The sequence below is a fragment of the Schistosoma mansoni genome, chromosome 1 (assembly GCF_000237925.1).
Source record: "Schistosoma mansoni strain Puerto Rico chromosome 1, complete genome".
In the NCBI taxonomy this organism is placed as follows: Eukaryota; Metazoa; Platyhelminthes; class Trematoda; order Strigeidida; family Schistosomatidae; genus Schistosoma; species Schistosoma mansoni.
Window position 1 is genome coordinate 30,785,151 of NC_031495.1, and position 20,549 is coordinate 30,805,699.

Genomic DNA, 20,549 nt, shown 5'->3' on the forward strand with positions numbered 1-20,549 from the left:
CCTACTCACTGCGTTCGGGTGCCTAGTCATACCTAAATAATTCCCAGACCATACCCATTGATAAAATGGGATGAAGACATGGACGAAGATGGAGATTGAGCTCAAGCTAAGACATATGCTGAATATATTCCGTCAAAACTGAATTATAGACAAAAGCATCCAGATCTTGTTGTCCAGTCGAGTTCGTAGTCCAGTGTCTCTCCTCCCGATATTCACTAACGTTTGATTCTTCTAGATGAAGTTGTCGAGCGAGCGTATCTTTCAGCCTTACAATTGGAAGCAGTGCTGTACGCCTGTGAACGTCATGAGTGTATCTTACCAAATGGTCAACGTGCTGGGTTTTTAATTGGCTGTGGGGCAGGTGTGAGAAAAGGTGGCACCGTTGCCGGAATATTATATGAAAATTATTTGCGACAGCGTAAGAAGGCCATTTGGCTCTCAGTTTCAAATGATTCGAAGGTCGATGCTCAACAAGATCTGCATGACGTGAGTTTGTGAAAGATCAAATTTCATTCCTTAAATGTGGTCGTATTTCTGGTAAAATCAATGGACGTGTGAAAAGGGGTGTTATTTTTTTACTTGTTCCTCACTGATTGGAGAAAGTCAAGGTAGTACAAAAGCTTAATACAAAACTCGATTAAAACAACTTGTTCACTGGTAAGATAAAAAGTTTGGTGTGATTGTGTTTGACGAATGTCATCAAGCTAAAAATTTAACTCCTAGTAGTTCTCAAAAACCTACAAAAACCGGTCTATTTGTGCTTCAGTTACAGAACAGACTACCAAATGCTCGGATTGTTTATGCTAGTGCAATAGGTTCCACTGGGCCTCGCAATATAGCTTGCATGACGCGTCTGAGATTGTGAGTAGACAGGACGTCATTTAAAACCTTTAATCTATTCATCCAAACTCTTGAGAGACGTGGTGTAGGTGCCATGGAGTTGGTTGCAGTGGGCATGAAACTACGTACGATGTATATTGCACGGCAGTTCAGTTTTCATGGTTTGAATCTCAGCATTAATGAAGTACTAATAGAGAACGTCAAATTACGGCATGAAGGTTTTATTCGTGTCTATAATCAGTCGACTGACCTGAGGGTATATGCATATCGCTTCTTCTCAGAAGCGTCACGTTTTTTTAGATCTGGGTGACTGTTATCACAAAACTATGTGGGGACAGTTTTGGTCTGCCCACCAACGATATCTTCATCAGCTATCGGGATATTATGATATGCCCTAATTCAATTTTAGTAAAAACTTTCGTACCCTGCAAATCGTCTGTGAAATCTTGGATATGCGGTATTATGTGCCTATTTGGTAAGGTTTGACGGTTGACGGCTTTGTAATCTCCGCACGGTCGCCAATCTCCTTTATTTTTCTTCCGTACCATATGCACGGGGAACGCCCACTGACTACTAGATGGATGGATAATACCCAACCGTAGCATGCAGTCGAATTCAGCTCTAGTAATTCTAAGCTTATCTGATGCTAGTCTCCTGGGTCCTGTAAACACAGGTGCACCTTCAGTTTTGATCGGATGGCGTATTTTTGTTTGATTTCAGAAGGCTGTGGGTTCGGTTAAGTTGGGAAATTCCGCGAGTGTATGTCAGAATTTCGCTGTTGTTACTGGAATCAAATTGAAAGATATGATGTAACTATATTTGCCTTTTGTGTAATTCGAAGTTTCTTTCAGTATTAAGCGTCACATTTTAGTGTCAACTAGAAATTCGTATCTATCTAAGAAGTCCATTCCCAGCATTTTTAGATCTAAATAGGCACAGTGAAAACCCATAGGAATTGCCTCTTGAACCCCAAATCTACCTTTAAACTTTTCCGCAAAAATGTCGCGATTTTAGTTTTATCAGCAGCTTGAAGTGTAATTGTGAATGTTTCTCGATCCAGGTCGGTTTTATTTTGAGGAATGATGCTAAGAGCGGCGCCAGTATCTACCAGTGGTACCAGCAGGACTGCCCAGGTTGTCTGGACATTTGTGACCTGTTTTGTGACTTGTATCTTGATCGTTATGATGACCTGCTTCTGTTTCTATGACCCATTTGCATTCTGATGACAACCTTAGCGAGACTTGCAACACTCACGGTGAGTCCTTCTATGACTGAGTTTTTTGATGGTTCTTTTTGTGCGATTTACGGTGTGTGGCCCAGTTGGGTGAACTCTTTCCATTACTCTATCTGCGGTACGCACAAAGTGGGCTAAAGAGGTTTCAAGGTGTAGTGCATCCAAACAGTGTTGGACGTAGCATATTAGAGCTTGTATCCATCCTTGTTTTAGAGCCGCTTTACCCACTGTGTTGTCACCCACTAAGAATTGGAGGTGACGTAAAAACTGTGACAAGACTTATCACTTAATGTTGTTGAACTTAATGTTGTTCCATGGAAAAGCCTTTGGATTCCTTGACCGTCTGATGATGATAAAAGCTTCATCAAAACTCGGCTTAAGACGGTGTGTAGTTGTGGTGATGGTGGACTTAAAATCACGTCACGGACTTCTTAGGAGACTGAAGGAGGGAGGAAAGAACATAAGTCTATATGGCGAATTCATTCAGACTTGATATTGTGTCACATGAAATAATAATCTAGTTGAGAAAGCCACAACTCAGGGCCACTACGATCAAATTCTGGAAGTCAGACTTTCTCAGTCATAACAGTGTCTGTCTCCACTGGTGACATGTACTCCAGGTTCCGGGTTTGTATTAAATCGGAAATGAGGCATATGACCAATATAGTGGTAATATAATAAGAACGAAAAATGATTACTACAATATACTACTTTGAAAAAGTGTGTTGTTTGCAGGCGAAGCATACTAGATTCAAAAATCATTTAACATTTCTTAGTTCCGATTACCTTTGTCACAGGTTCATAAACATCACTAAGCTAACTGCAGTAACTTTGCATGAAACGTTTATGTTGTGACTCGTCATATTCCTAAATATGACATTTTTCAGTGAACCCGTCATGTCCCTATTGCTATACGTATTTAGGCTTATGAATTGGTCTATATTATTAGTTGCCTAAAAAGACGAACGTAGTTTAGATAATAGTCACAGAATCTAAGTACTATCCTACTGCACCAGTATAATAACTGAAGTATGAGGTAGTTGTTGGCCAAACAAACTCCGGAGCCTACTATTAGAATTGACGCTCGGTAGAGGAATATTTTTGAGTTGAAGTTTATAATGTAATCAAGCCACAAACTTCTGCTATTTCAGAATCACCCAAAACAACAATACCTGTGTTCCTAGTGGCTAATCCTCAATCGACAGCGTCGCAAAATACAGCTGATGGTCGAGGATAGATACATGCGAAGTTGGGGGTTTTTAGAAGCTTTAACTTTATATCCCTCTGGAATATCTGAGGCTTTAATAACGGTGTAGGGCGAAGTCACCCGTGCTATATATGTTTTCGGTGGGGTATCTCCAGGGGGCTGAAAAAGGTGTAAGAAAAATTAAGGACGAAAAGCAGAGCGCACAATATTCATGGAGGGCTAGTTAAGGTATAACCATTTAGTCTATTTGTCTGTAACAGAAGTACTTATTAAGCAAGAGCATACTAATGTGTTAAGGAAAAATAAGTGTGAACAAGACATGAGTAGATAAGGAATTGCATAAATGAAGGTAGTTCGGAAATAAGTATGGAATTATGTGCAATTCTAAAATGTAGTGCTGAAAACAGTATTCTGATACAAATGGCTGTCTCCCTTCTTTTTTGAAGCTATTTGAACCCTTTTTGTTTTTAAATCTTATAGGGCATGGAGTGGGCTTCGTTTTTAGCGAATTCTCTAGTTTGCTTGTAATAGGATTACTCGGTAGGAAGTGGATCCAATTCAGCGTTCTAAACACAATTTAAAGAGGTATTTTGCATAAATAAGTTCGCATCAATACCGTTGGTTCGTGACATCTTACTTGACATAAGGAGCCGTAATTTAACATGTACCGCCCTACAGACATGGATGGATTGAAGTTATCTCCCCAACATTATGTTTGCTGGTCAGTAACGCCACCCGCCCTCCTTTTATGATGTTAGGCTCTCTTACGTTTGTGGTCAGTATGAATATTGCTTTAACCATGGACAATAGTGTGAATACACTGTCTCTACTAGTTCCATGCTACAAACAAATCAATGCTAAAAACATTAGTATTATAGGTTAGACATCCATTTAATACATCATACTGCTATGAAGATAACTAAGGGTAAAAGTTATAAGAGACATGTCAGATTATATGTGGTTAAGAGATGGTAAGGACTAACAGCAAACAAGAGGATATGAAGGAGTAGATTGTAAAATTTTCAGGGTTAGAAAAATGAAACATTGAACAACTCATAAGAATTTAGGACATTTGAACTTCTTTTGATCGGCCTTAGTTGGTCAGCATCCGTCAGATTAGTGAGTTATCCGTCTACTTGTAATGAGAAAAATAAAAATAAAAGGACATGACACTTAGGAAGAATAATGTGGTTTTAAGCATTAGAGAGAATCGGAATGTAAAAGTGAGGGTTAGGAGCAGAAGGCCCTGATTAATAATCAATAACAAGTAGGGGGGGATGAAGCATGTGTTCTGTAGTTTGGTTATATTCATACTAAGAACAATGGGGTTCGTTATATTCTTCTTCCGTCTAGATATTAGGCGGTCCATAATAAAGTGCCTCACTGGCTGGCAGGAGTTCAAGGAATAGTTGGTAAAGCTCTTTAGAGTCTAGTGACAGGGTTATTAGCCTTTTAAATTTGGTAAAAGTGTCACAGTTACCGAAAGGTATCGGCAACCTGTTCCACAATAAACTATACCATACTGCTAAGAATTTACAACGCATTTGTTATTGTTTTTTTCGGTAAATAGTGTATATGCATTGTTTCTCAGTCTATAGGCTGGGTCATGAATCATAGTTGGGCAGTAGGTTAGGAATGAAAGTCCATTTGTTGCTTTGTAGAGAAGCATCAGATCGTTCTTTAGCCTACGGTGTCATAAAGCTTCTAAGGAGAGGTGCTTACATCTACTTGTGTAATCGAGAGTGGAGTCACTTCCTAGCAGCTGGCGTCTAAAGCGTCTTTGAACATCTTCTACTCTTATTTTGTCAGTGGTATTCATATTAGAGAAGATAAAAGAGAAGTATTCTAGAGAAGGTCGTACACGTATTTTGTAAAGGGTTAGCTTAAACCCTGTCGTGAAGAAATTTTTCGTTATGTAGCCAATTAGACGTCTAGCTTTAGAAATCATAGAGAAAACGTGTACTTCAAAGTTTAGGCTTCCTGTGTAATTAATTCCTAGATCGTGTACTGATTTAAATGTCTGGACTTTACTTTTATTTCAGTAAATTTGTGGTCCATACATTTGTAACTAAATTATGTGAAACTCGATACTTGCAACTAATTTGTATGTACCGTCAGCCGGTGGATATGAATATAATTAACATTGAGTCCAGAGCATGTCTCTCACGAATGCACTCATGTTTAACTGATTCCCCTTATCTATCTGTCCAAAATTCACATAATTATCTTTTTCATGCATTAATAAATTTTGATAATCATTCATATGTATTAGTTGTACTACTAAATTCTATCACGGTTAAGTAATAATGAGGTCAAGAAAATCTCGCCGTACCTCAATGAACCGTATCAAACTTAACAAACTAACTGGAACACTAGTTGAAATTCTTCTTTCCCACGGTTATTCTTTTGTTCTTTCAGTTAGCTTACTAATGCAGATGAAACTGGAAACCAGCTCATACGGACAGCATACCAACACAAACATCAACGGACTTTCTAATGTGAACCAAAGGCCATACCGATATCAACACCGACCCAACATCGATTATTTTTGCATATATTCCTAAACACAAAATACTTGTACTACCTATAAGTTATTAACCAACGGCTATCATTATTCATCTTACGGTGATTTATTGAAATACTTACTTACGCCTGTTACTCCCGATGGAGCATAAGCCGCCGATCAACATTCTCCAACCCACTCTGTCCTGGGCCTTCCTTTCTAGTTCTATCCAATTTTTGTTCATTCTTCTCATGTCTGTCTCCATTTCTTGGAGTAATGTGTTCTTTGGTCTTCCTCTTCTCCTTTGGCCTTCAGCGCTTCTTAAATATTTCTTCCTCCGCTGGAATCTGGTTTGTTGTCTTTCACAGTAGGTTGTTGCTGATAGTGTCTAGCCAAGGGATCCGAAGTATCTTGCGTAGACAACAGTTAATAAACACCTGCATCTTCTGGATGATGGCTTTCGTAGTTCTCCACGTCTCCGCCCCATACAGTAGAACTGATCTTGGTGTTGGTTAACAATTGTTTTGAGTTCCAGATGTTCTTCAGTTGTAAATATGCTGCTCTTGCTTTGCCAATCCGCGTCTTCACATCTGCATCAGATCCATCATGTACATCGATGATGTTGCCCAGATATGTGAAGGTTTCCACATTCTCCAAAGCTTCTCCGTCAAGTGTGATTTGATTAGTGCATGTTGTGTTGTATCTGAGAATCTTGCTTTGCCATTTGCCTATATTAAGACCTACTGCCGCTGAGACTACTGCTACATTGGTCGTCTTCTCCTGCATTTGTTGTTGCGTGCGTGATAGGAGAGCCAGATCATCTGCGAAGTCTAAATCGTCAAGCTGCATCCTGTCTGTCCACTGTATCCCGTGTTTTCCTCCAGATGTTGACGTCTTCATGATCCAGCCGATCACCAGAAGAAAGAGAAAGGCTGAGAGTAAGCAACCTTGCCTAACACCAGTCTTTACCTAAAATGAGTCGGTGAGTTGTCCTCCATGGATGATTTGGCAGTTTAATCCATCGTAAGAGTTCCGTATGATATTGACTATCTTCTCAGGCACGCCGTAGTGTCGAGGAAGCCTTTAAAGTGTTGTCCTGTCCATGCTATCAAATGCCTTCTCGTAGTCAATGAAGTTGATGTAGAGAGATGAATTCCACTCAATTGATTGTTCCCAAAAGAACCGTAGAGTTGCGATTTGGTCATTATTATTACACGATCTTATCATAAAATTGTCTCATGTTTCCTTCTCTTGCAGCCTTTTCCGCTGTCATTGCCGAATCCTCCACATATTTGCGTTTGTCTGTTCTGATGCTCCTCTTCATTTGCTTGTTTGCTTCTGTGTATTCAGCTTGTGCCTTGGCTTCTTCTGCTCTTGTTCGGCTGGTATTGATTGCTGTCTTCTTGTTCCTCCTTTCTTCAATCTTATCCAGTGAACCAACAGTGATCCATTCCTTGTGATGGTACTTCATGTGGCCCAGAACCTTCTGACATGTTGAAACGGTTGCCTCTTTTACCCCTTTCCAGTTGTTCTCCATAGTAGTTCCCTCTCCATTGAGTAGATCATGAAAGGCCTGGAACCTGTTGCTGAGGGCTATCTTGAATTCGTCGAGTCTGTCAGTATCCCGAAGAAAAGCCGTATCAAACTTTTGTGATGTTATCCGCACCGTTGTCCAGTGCTTATTAAGTTTTAATTTCATCTTGGCGACCAGCAAATGATGATCTGGTGTTATATCAGCTATTCTCCTGGTTCACACACCCCCATCGTCCTCCTGAACTTTTTGTTGATGCAGACATAGTCGATCTGGTTCTGTGTAGTGTTGTCCGATGAAGTCTATGTGGTTTTGTGAATGCGTTTGTGTGGAAATATAGTGCCGCCTACGACCAGTTTATTGAAGACACATAGGTTTGCAAATCTCTCACCATTTTCGTTCCTCTCTCCCAGTCCATGTCGTTCCATGACGTCTCCGTATCCAGTGTTGTCTATTTCAGCCTTGGTATTAAGGTCTCTCATAGGAATGGTCAGGTCCTTTGTTGGGCACTTCTCGACGATCGACTGTAGACTATCGTAGAATTGTTATTTAACGTCTTCATCGTAGTCATTGGTAGGCTCATAGCATTGGATAACGTTCACTGTAATGCCCTCTTTCTTTGTTTTGAAGGTGGATTTGATGATCCCATCCTTCAAGTGCATTTCGTGCTTGTATGGACAGCGTCAATGCAACTCCTGGTATATGTGCGGCATTTTCGTCTTCATGGCTGGAGTATAACAGAAGCTCCCCTGAAGCTAGTCGTTGTTGTCCACCCTGCGTTCAATGTGTTTCACTGATCCAAAGCACTTCTAGGTTGTACTTCCTCATTTCTGCAGCAATTTGGAAGATTCTTCCGGTCTGCCACGCTGTCCAGACGTTCCATGTATCTAGGTAAATGGTTGCTCTGTTTGTCGTAAGGTGCATCGGCCACATGACGTCCGAAGGAACTCGACTTTCATCATGAGGCGTCATAATTATTCTTTCAACTCCCAGGGCAGAGTTTAAATAGTTTGAATAATTTTTTCTGGTTAGCGTTTCATTAGCGAGTTGGTTTTCTATTGGATGGGGTCACTAACCCCATGCTCAGTCCTCCTCCTTTATCCGGGCTTGGAGCCGGCAGTAGCCCCCAGAGGAACTACAGGCGGATTTATTTATTAAAATATCTTTACAAGCAATCATTCCTAATTGCTATAGTACCACTTTGTTCAGCTCCCATATAATCTTCACGCAAAGTTCTATATTTCGCGAGTTAAAAATAAAACCAAATACTTTGAAACGACTGTATGTATTTTTAGATCAGTTGCAGCTTCCTTCTTTCTGATTTATATTTCAGCTTATCAACACCCAGAGGACTCTTATTATTCTTGGTAACCTCTGGCGCGCGACAATCCCACTTAATTTGATATTGAACCAACATCACGTTGATTTTAGTGGGAGAGTAGTGTAATGGCATTGGATCCTAAACACACATTTTTCAAAGCTGAACATGAGACGATTGGGAAAATAGATATTCAACATTTAATGGGGATAAAAAGTCGAACGATGGAAAAGGCAAGGAGACTGAATCCAATGAGTTCAAATTCATCAAATAGCATGGCTCGGCTTTGCAGGCGTGATCATACTTGTGCAGCCTATACCTTTTACTCATATTGGATATAGTGTTCCTTTTTTCAGCCTAAATGTGTACTCCACCACATATTCGTGGTTGTTACGATAGGATGAGTTGGTGAAGATAATGACATGACTTCCACGTAAGGTTTTATAGATTAAGCAATTACACCATGACAAATCTACAATTTTAGGATTCGGTCTTTTATTAGAGCAATACTAATGAAGTAGACCATAATTCCACATACCCCAGTCCCTTAACCGTTTCAGTCGATAGCCAGACTCAGTACCCATCAAACACATTACTGGTGAAACAGTGGCCCGCCCCTTGGTCAAACCGTGGGCAGCAACATTTGTCTGCCTCCCATCAGTTAAAACAGACTTTGATCGCCAATTCGAATCTGAACTTTCCCGTTGCCTGATCACAACACTGTAAATCACACGATTCAAAACGACTGTCTACCACTCACAAACAAGCGCGTTGGTAGGACGATTTCACTGACAGCCTAAAGATTCACTCTCAGATGCAAACGGTTCACGTTGGACCGACGTTTTTCTATTTGGTATTCACAATGCGGTGAAAGCTGACACTGGGCACACTGCAGCTCAACTCGTATATGGAATGACACTCTGACTTCCAGGAGAATCCCTGGTCCTTTATCTTTTTCAGTGAATATGGATATAAACTCCCATACGAGCAGACTTACAAACAATGAGTTCAGTTAAACCTGCTTCCACTCGGCCGCGATCAACTGGTGTTTCCTTTCAGCCTACTCTACGATATAGTACATACGTCTTTGTACTTCGCAACTCACTTCGACGACGTCCCGAAATGGCATACGAAGGACTCTTCAAAGTCCTTCAGATTGATTCTAGGTATTATAACACTGATAAGAAGGGAACTTACGATGGCATCAGCACCAATCGTCTCAAAGGCGCGTGTTTAGAAGGAAACCCTAATCATGTCGATCACCCTCCGATACAATCGAACAACACTAGTCTCACAATTACAATGCCTCACCCGATAATCAGCAATCACGACGACACTTCAGTCGTATACGAAAACAGACTCAGAACAATGCTTTGTGGAAGAAGAGTTGGGTTTCCAGAACACTCAAATCATCAGTGGACGTAAAACAGTACATAACATTTGGTTTCATCTCGATTTTTTGTACTACTGTGTCAAAAATCTTTATTTTCGTTGCTAATGTGCTTATATGAATATATATTTTCTCTAGAAAAAACAAAACATTCATTCTACGAAAATCATCTCTGCATTATTGCTGGACAATAACGTAGTGCCAATAAAAGCTCAGAGATAAAAAGCCTCATAGGTCTTCAGTACTGACAGTGACCTCATTAATTTCTCTGGACATTAACAAAAGGCTCTCGGTCACCCATTCGTATCAGATCATGAATGGGTACGCCGTGCTACGCATCGCCGCAACAACCTGGTTAATATGCTAATTAACATATCAACAACCTTGCAAATACATTTTTGGACTCATTCATTAATGACTTTAGATTTGACCGGGCTTATGATCCTTTGCCTATGAAGGTGTTAAGGAAAAAAGCGTTACCAAACCATCAGCATCAGTGACACCTTTGGGGTAGCTGTCAAACTCATCAGGGCTATTGAAATCCCGTAATTAACCTGCTTTCACTACAAGTTTCCAAATGGGTTGGAAACACCTTGCAAAGTCAAGATAATGACTTAAAATGAGTGGTTAGCCTACCTTTTTGTTACAATAATACTGGATGTTTTGTCTGCAACTGACGTTACAGAGTTTCGCAAGAATAGGAGGGATAAAAAACGGAAACAGATATCAATAACCCAAAAAGTGTGTCTAATATGGTGAAACTGAACCATTGTCAGTTTCGTAGACTGTGCTTAGCCTTGGGAATTGTGTGACCTTACTCAGCGGGCGGTATTTCGAATGAACGGCGTCTTTTGTGGAGACACCGGTGAATCCTGGCATTCGTGCTTAGAGAAGTGTGGAGAAAATCACGTCAACCAGTAGTTAATGGAATCTTTTGTTACTACGTCTTTCGGCTTCAAGCACTGCCTACGCTTGTCACGCTCTCAAATTAAGGCCATTCGACAAGCATTTTACAATGCCGCTGCTTTTATAATTCTTTCTTTCATATGCGTTGCCATTCTGGCAGTTTATTATACGCTCCAGGTTTTTATCAGACCTCTTCTATGGGCTGTTCTATGTGGGACGGTGTTATATCCATTTAAAAGTTCGTTAACTGATGTTATTCGGGGATGGGTTAGGCGTGTTGATGCAGAAGACCAGTTACTTTTAGTGGAGACTGTTGTTGTGCCGTTCCGAGTTTCTAATGCTCTCTATTCCATATTAATCAAAAAAATGTCCGATCACTGGAGTTTACTCAAAACATCTCTGTTTCTTCTCCTTGCTTTCAACATTTCTTCCTACTTTGATTTTTTTTGGCTCCCTGGATTATCCATACGGATCTCTTACTTCTTAATATCATTCATTGATTTCGTCTTAGAATTGACATCGTTCAAGTTAGTAAGTCCAACTCAGTTTCCTAGATTTACAGGTCATTACTCTAGGTATTATCTACGGCATAATTACTTTGGTAAAACCACCCAATTTCCACTTCGTGTACAGTGTGTCGCACTTTTTCTGGCTTTCATTGCTGTTGTGGTGTACATCGTTTGGTGGGGTTCTAAGGGTACCCGTGTTTTTCTTTTCTGTTGCAGTCTTGATAATTGGCTATTGGGGTTTCACTGAGGAAGCTGATTGCAGTTGTCAAGGTCAGATATTTACATCCTCATTCGGGATAATATAAAATTTGCTTACATTTTTACTCAAGCCTTTAGATTTATGTTTTAGACTTTGCTAAGTATGTGTGATTTCGTTGCACTTAAATTTAGTTCAGTGGTACTTTTCATCTGTACAATTTTGTTTCCAGCTGCTATTTCATGTTGAGTTTGAAAGTCTATTATTTATTTGCTTAAACACATAACCATTGGTATAAAGCGGCACTAAATATATATGCTTCACACTTCATCCTAAGATTTGTGTGAGGGCTAGGATACTGCTAAGGCGCTCAGACCGAGGCAGGTGGTTTTCTATGGAGGCCACTTCCAGAGCCCCTGACCTCGAGGTCTGGTCCACAAACCAGTGGAGCAACTTTAAGGGATGTAGTCACATAGGTAATGATTACTGTAAACAGTTCGGTAACAAATAATGAGATTCTTATGATGTAAAGTACTGTAGTTAGTCCAAAAAGTTATCTTAAAACTATCAAAAACATATAACAGTCACAACTGAATCAGCAAGTAAGGGAGAGCAAGGGGTATGAGCACACGAATAATCTAGTAATTGTAATTTTGGATGTAGAATGGTGTATCCAGTACGCTGGTTTGTCAATAAATATATTTCTCTTTTCAAAAGTCTCCAAGCAGCTGAATATGTTCAGTAAGTCTACTAGGTATATAAGGATTAACAGAAACGTGTTCTCATGATATATTGACGTTATATCACTTTCCAAGGCTTAGTTAACATCATATTTCAGTAGTCGACTTGTTATTTGGGATTGTCTACTGATTTTTGACTTTTGTTGTTTGCAGAACGGTGGGCTTCTTGCCATACTGTTACTGCATTAGATGGGGGATCTTCCGAGTTAATTAGGAGTGCGGTTTCCTGTGACACACTGGCAGAAGTTAGTACGGAATTCAGTAAGCCTTTCGAGGGTTCCACTCAAATACAACAAAGTCAAACAAAGGTGGAAGGACAACAGCGTCAAACTGGTCTTCCTCTAAGATGGTCGCAGTTTCTGAGGTTAGTTTTCCAGTCACAAAATATTCCAGATGAACCGAAGAAGTAATTCTGAGCATTACGATCGCTATTTTAGCAACCAACGTAAGGATATTAATGCCAGCTAGACGATGATATCTGTCTTTACTAGTTAAATACCTGCTTCAGTTTGGGCACCTGGGCAGTATCTCAGCCCTCACACAAATCAAATGAGATTTGTGCTGCGCATATGTACCTGGTGCTTCCTTGTATCAATATTTATGTGTTTAAATAAAATAAAATAAGTTACCAGTTAAATAAGAGTAATAAATTTTACAGATATGACTCTCGTTATGCTATAATTCATTTATCTTTTGTTATCTAACATAGAATACAAGTCTTTTGTTACATCGAATTAAGTAAAACGAGTCTAAAGATAGAGTTAAATAGTTATGTTCCTGGGTCACCAAGCTGGATTCACAGCATGTCTGTGGTTTGCAGTTGACCACAGACTTAAGGGAGGTGTATTCATGAGTTGATTATAAAATATCTGATACATTTCATGCTTGGTCATACTTCATAAATCCAAATACTCTTTCTCCAACTTAAATATCAGTCTGCATTATAATATTTCATACCTATTTTAACTGTTTTGCAACAGCGTTCATCACTAATCTGCCTGTCTTGTGAAGTTAAATCGTAAATTTCTGTAGTGCTTAGAAGCAGTGGTTTCGAAATTCGATAGTATATATGTAAAATTAGAAACGATCAAGTAACATTTTTGACTGCATATATTTAGGAGCTAAATCACGTCTTTGTCATTTTGTATTTTTTGTACCGTGGATCATTTTCGATGGCCAGGGTACATGCTGTTTAGTGTTTATTAATATGCAGTGAATCTGCGTAACCAAAAACGAAGCGGTTAGTATGTATTCGTTTCCAAATATCAAAAGTGATATTTCTTTGGGGGGGATATTTAAGTAAACGCCCGTTAAAACGTTACTCCTTTCTGATATCGAACCTCACTAACCACTCATTGTCACTAGTCGGTATGGCATCCTCTGGCAGATGTTCTGGCCCGACCGTAGCTGCTACTTTGACGTGGTGGTCAGGCTTGCCTATCATGATGACCCAACCGAGCTATGTTGGCTGAAACATATGTTCCTGTAGGTCCCACCATGCCAGGTAGGTCGATTGGAGGACGGTAAGACTAAAAGCAGCAACTCAAGGTCTGAGGGCGAAGTCGTATTGCTGACTGTAGAGAGATGTGACAGCAGTAAGGTATTTCCCTCGAACAACCAGCATCTGTAGTGGTACTGCCTTCTCACACGGAAGGGGTTTGAAAGGGTCGACCCTAAAAATGTCACGCCTCACCTTACCTCACGGATTTCCGTCTCCGGCGGTAAGGCCCTTTGAAGAGCGAAGCTAACACATCAGAAACCCCACAAAAACGCCGTGCGTGACCGGCCTCAAGCAGTTGTCCCTTGGGTTCTGCGGTCACGCTCCTAGGTCGTTAAGACCAACATTAATCCAACTTCCTTTTCAGGTCCCTCAATAAGTACCCTTCCACAGTGTGGGCAGCCGGGAAGTGATATTAGCCCTCATACCCGTAACAGCACACAAGACCAAGTTGGTCACATTCAAATCCTTCTGGACGACGTATGTTCTTATCATAAGGATATTTTAAAAGTAAACCAAGTAACACGGAATATGGTTTAATAGGTCGTCTGCCACATATCTAATGTTAGGTAAAATTTCAGTATGATATTCATTGAGCATAATAATGACATCGGATTTCTTACAGAATTTCATCATTAGTCATCTAGTGATAGATCATTATAATTGCATGCATTTTTTAAATGACATAACAGTTGTATTTTACCAAAACAATGTCGACGTCATCAAATTTTTGATTCAAACTAAATGTTTTGTTTTTACTTAACTTTGCGTGTATTCATTTTGCTCCTGTATTCATTTACTTCAGGCAAGCTTTCCTCCCAGTACCGACAGGATCGTCCTACGGGTTTGATCCGGTTAGTGAGCTCCGAGCTTTCATGTCTGAGCAGTTGTGTTTATCTTCCGCAAAATCATGGAGTGCAATATTGGAAGGAAAAGGGTAAGCGCATGAACAAGTCATAGTTTTATGTATCCCAGATGACTAGATTGAATTTGAGTATTAAGGTAATTCAATAACTCATGACTGCATTTGAGTCAATATTTATGGGCTAAGTTAAGATTTAAGGAATTATTAGATTAAGAAGATCAACATAATATCTCACTGGTTTAGTCTTATTTCATATTCGCTGATAATTTTATTATTTATTTCTATCACGAAAAATTTTCCTGCCAAATTTCAATAGCCTTAACGGACATTTCATTGTATGCATAATGAAACTGTTTAGTGAAATAGGTCACAGTCGGCCAAAAGTGCGTTTATATAACAGTCAGCCATCTGTATAATTCGTCGATAACCTGTTTTCAAGTGTCTGAATCATTTGTTTTATGTAAAAAATCTATTTCCAGTCATGTTTCTGATCCTCTATTGTTTGAAGTGAGATTTTCATTTATTGAAACACGTCAAAATAATGAACTCTACATTTTTACATGAGACTGAACTATAATCGTGTCATAATAGGAGTTTTGTTATGTCTGAGCTCGTACGAAATTGTGCTGTGTTTAAGACATCAGAATAATAGTGCAGCCACTAAAGCTGGCAAGTATTTTCAAAGGAAAACTGAATAAACCTTGTAAGTTATGCAGATTTGGTAATTATCCTTATCTAAACCTGCAAGTACTGTTTCTGCCGCGCATATGCAGATCGTTTTCTTGCACAATCTTTGTTATTTTGATCAATAATAGGTCAGTTGAAATAACTTTAAAACTTTTTTTCTCTACAGGTTTCTTGTGAGAGGTAATTCCCTTCCTAGATCGGGAAACATCTTTGACGCAGCTTATACAAACGATACTTGCTATTCTGACGATTCATTTGTCAATCACTGTTTTCTTGCATTATTTTGGGCTCATTTTCTCGTCGCTATTTGGCTTTATCAATGGCCATTATATTTGATTTGTTTTATCTTAATTTTCTTTGGGATTTTTCGTCTATCACTTTATTTAAAGTTGCAAGAACTATCACATTGGGTTCTTTGTAAACTGAACAGTCTACTACAGACCATTACTCCGAATATGACCATGGAACAAAGAAAAGCTTATTTAAAGTCGGTCATCCCCAGGCCTGTGCATGGATTACTTACACTATTGGGATATTGCGATAGAAAAGTATGTTGCATAATTTGGGATATTGCTGGTCATAGAGACTAAGCATTAACTTTTGTTTCCACCTATAATTTTATTTATTCAAGGTCTTATTTCTCGACATCAAACCTCAAGAGTAGTAAAATAACGTAATATCAAGTAATCAGCTATCAAATTAAATTAGAAATTTTTTTCTCAGATCGAAGTAGTCATATTTGCTTTGAGCTATTCACCTAACAATCCGAACTATTGATTTGGAGTACCACATATTTTGAAGATATGCTGACACCACCTAGTGTATATAACTGCTATTCCATAAAAATCCACTTTAATAGATCGACCGTAGGACATTGTCAGTAATATGTCAGTTAATTGTTGCTCATTAAAAGTTATATTTGAGAAAAATATAGTAATAAACATATATTACATCTCAAAATATCATTTTTATTTGCTTTATCGATTAAGTAGATTTTAAGTGGACTTATAACTGAAGGTTGGATAATAAATCGTATAAGGATAAGAGTAACACTCATACTCCAATATTAGTAATACATTTTGAAACCCTTAAAAAATATTCTCATAACTTTAAGATATTTCTCTATATAGTGTAAACTGTTAAGGCGTGGTGCACAAGTTCTTTCTAAATAAACTCATGAAGTAATCTGTAAAAAAAACAATATTTGATGATCGTAAGATTGTAGTAATAATTGTCATTCATATTAATTTAAGTGCATGAAATAAGTCAGTTATCATTGACTAAGAGCCTGGAAATATGCGTTGGCCAAAGTTGGCATTACCACTGTTATCATGAGAAGATAAAATTGACAAGATTGGCAAAAATGATCGAAATCATGTGGTGGGAATAATGACAAGAAAGATTAAACATAAAGGATATAGTTCAAAAAGGCGGAATCGGAAAGTATGTATGAAGAAATACTGGACTTCAAGATCGAGAAGATGAATAGTGAATTTTCATTTGATATTCCTCACTCTAGCTGAAATGCTTAATAATAATTCATGTTTGCTAACAACAATGTAAAGGTAGCAGATAAAGAGTAGTATCACTGAATAATTTGCTTTTTATAACTAACATTTATTTGTCAAAAGTTTAGACCATGCAAAGTGAACCTGTTGGTGAAGTGATAAACTGATAGTTGCATCATGGTTTATAAATCTTTTGCACTAGTGGTTAGGTTTTCTGTTATATATTTTTCAATTTAGTAACTATATTAAAAAAAATGTTCAAATGGATTTGCACAACTCATGTACAGTTTTTTTATTACGCTTGCCTTTAAACTTTGGTGTGGAATAAACTCTTAGTTTCAGATCGCATTAAATAAGTTAATGGAATTAATCAAGGGGAAACAATGTAGAAACTACTGCTTTGTGTTTTATGTTTCATTTGGAACTTATTTATTTATTTAAACATATAAATATTGGTACAAAAAAGCACCAGACAAATATGCGCCTCACAAATCTCATTTGATTTGTGTGAGGGCTGTGATACTGCCCAGGTGCCCAGACTGAAGCAGGTGGTTTTCTTAGGGGGCCACACCCGGAGCCTTTGACCTAAAGGTCTGATCCACAAGGCAGTGGAGCATCGTAAGGAGATGCAGTCCCATGGTAGCCGGTGTTCAACAATAGGTTCATACGCCATTCGTTCCATCAGGATACTGGAGCCCATGTGCACCATTGGTTTGGAATCAGTGTTTTCCAACTCCTCTAGGTGGACTTTCCGTGTCCACCAACCCGGTTAAAGCGCTGGACGTTCGCTTTTCGTCCTCTCAATTTCGTAAACAACACCCGTGGTGCGAGAAGGCATTGAGTAGGACTTCCCTGTTAGAGGCTATATATGCGTGGCCATGTGAGAGCATTTGGAGAGGGAGAGCGGACTCTCCCCACTCTCGGCCGTACCAGGGCATTTGGGGGTTAAAGTTAACTTGATAGACTGGAGATTCAATTAATTGTCATCTTGCATATCCAGTAGTAGCATTTAAGCTTGTTTTCTAGTTTTTGTGTAGTGGCATAATAGAGCTGTAGAATATCGCACCGTATACTTCAGTTTGGGCAGCTAGGTAGTACCATTAACCCTCATAACGAAAGCGTGGCTTGATGTTGAGTTTAGGAACTTATATGAGGTTATTAAATAATGTTATCACTATATTGTTTGTGTAAGTTACTGATTTGAATGCTCTACTTTATTTTACTTTGGCAATGAACTCAGGACTTATAAAATGTGTCAACCTGTTTTACATCTTATGGTTTTGCATATTGAACGGGTAAATTGATATTAGTTCTATGAAATTAATGACACTTTGGTTTTTCATTTCTTTTAGCTTTGTCGTTACTTGGACTCATGGGTAGACAGTGTAGTCAGTATTTTTATTCTTGTCTTCTTTATTTTCACTTTTTGTCTGCTGACAATGTTTTTAGCATTTCAGGTATGTCGAAATAGTTCTTATTACTATTGTTTATAATACTACCAAGTAATTCAAAATTAAATTGATTATTTCGCTATTACATATAATGGATCTATTTACGGAAAGCTTATAGGACTACCAGTGTTTATTAAGTGCCAAATATATTTGTTCACCATAACTTGAGATTCATACTTGTGCTCTCTTAATTCATTCTGAGTTATATTCTTCGGGAATCTAAAGCTTAAGTGTGTGGTGAGAAAAAGAAGAGGAACCGAATAGAATTAAGTCCTGCGAAAATATTCACCGAATTTCCAGGTACACTAACGGTTCTAGGACTATCGTGTATTTTTGTAATGGGAGCCGTATATATACAAAGGATGATAACGTTTATTCGTTGATAGGGTGTATTAAAAGGTAATTCAAGCTGTATTTTGGATTGGACTTGCAGTTCGTTAGTTTTATAGAATAAAAAGAGGAATGGAGTAGGTTACGAGACTCAATAAAGGTCGAAATTATTTTGTGTTCCTGAAGCATTGAGATCGTTCTGTACCTTTTGTGTGTCTATTTCGATAAAGGGAGCTTTCTGATTTGCATCAAAATTGGTCTTGCAGTTTAGTTGTAACTCATTAACGACTATCTTCGCCTCTCGTATGAATGAATCATTTGGGTCCATTTTTAGTATCTTTCCGTGTTTACTTGTAATATTTTAAGGAGTCTACTTGTGACTGAGAATGGAGCTTTTTGATTGGAAGTAAAATAGTAGAATGTGATCTGATATAGCTGAAAGTAAATCAAAACTTATATATGGTCGTAGGTAAACCTTTTAAGCATATGAAAAATGATGGATATACTTGCATTAATAATAAGAAGGGCTAACTTCAGTCGGGAAAAAATAAGCGAGGGAAAATATTTCTAGCTTGCCTAAAGATATTCTTATGGCGGAGTGACTGTTGTGATCCGATCACTAAATATGCTAACGTTGCTAAGAAGTTTTAATGGTCGAATCCCCGATAAGTGTTAAAATGAAGATCATTAGTTGTTAACTCTGAGCGATATAATTCCATATTGATTACAGCGATGTATTCACCCCTTGTTTTCTCCCAAGTCTCCAATGTCTTATTACTTTTGTTTTTTTCCTTCTTCAGCTTATTTACTCAATATTGATTCTTGTCGTTTTTAACCAGTTTTTCTGCTGTTACGTAGTCTAAAAACTTTAGTGGGTAGTTGCATCTGGACATGTCTGTTTATCTACTGTACTAAATGGTGAAAAAAATAGAAACTGAATACCCTTATAAGACCTGTAATGTGGCTAGCTATTGGTTTTCTATGAACAGATTTTCAATATATTTATGAAACAATTGCCAAGATGTTCACTGAAACCAATATACCTTGCCTTTACAAAAGGTCAAACAACCCTGCAGTTGTATAAAGCGACTTTTCGCTTGTGTTCGCAAGGACTTCGTATTCAAATTTCCACTTTTGTAGTGAAACGTAGTTACATATTTTACTGTGAATGAATTATACCCGGCTTAGTTCCTCGTCCCAACTATTTTATTGTGTACAACTCGTAAACACATTGCAGAGGTCTATGTATCAAAAACCAACTTGGGACGGACAGTACACGAATTTTCACAACTGGACCTCTTTAAGTAGAAGGAGAAACTTAATTCAATTTTTATCATCCAGTGCTAGGCGAACATTGTCGGGAGATACGATAGACGAGAAACTATACAACTCCTGACATATGTTCTTCAAAACTCAGTCAGTCAGTCAGTCAGTCACAACGTAGAACTTCGTACGTACGTACATCAGTTCGAGTTGCCATATCACATTAGCACAGAGATGAAGTTGTCGATTCGAATCCCATAGTGGTAGAAGTAGTAAGAGTATAAGCATTATGTGAAAGACTAGGGTTTGAAGATGTTATTAAAGGAGTATAATACAGTGAAATAAATTTGGAAAGAGCAAAAAGATAGAGACATGAGGAATTCAGAAGATTAGAATTTGGTAGAACACAAAGAGTGGATGGACCTTCGCCATTGCAAACGATTTTGAGCCATTCAAGGTCTCTAACCATCGGTTGCTATCATCTCGCGAATCCCAACCAGGTAGTCTACACCTACCAACATGGCTCAGTCCACTTGTCAGTGACTTCATGGATTTGTGCCACGTTTTGGTCTG

At 38.5% G+C, this 20,549-nt stretch overlaps 1 protein-coding gene across 1 annotated transcript in view; it reads left to right on the plus strand.

Moving 5' to 3' along the window:
• Smp_173620 (strawberry notch-related) overlaps positions 1-20,549 on the plus strand; it is a gene marked incomplete at its 5' end in the record, with an annotated part of 55,507 nt that overhangs the window by 6,319 nt on the left and 28,639 nt on the right. Inside the window, 6 exons of the mRNA XM_018794023.1 lie at positions 236-486; positions 11,017-11,626; positions 12,528-12,738; positions 14,678-14,809; positions 18,173-18,227; positions 18,285-18,389. Of these exons, the coding sequence (XP_018648477.1) occupies positions 236-486; positions 11,017-11,626; positions 12,528-12,738; positions 14,678-14,809; positions 18,173-18,227; positions 18,285-18,389 (1,364 nt within the window). The remainder of the gene's footprint in view (positions 1-235; positions 487-11,016; positions 11,627-12,527; positions 12,739-14,677; positions 14,810-18,172; positions 18,228-18,284; positions 18,390-20,549) is intronic.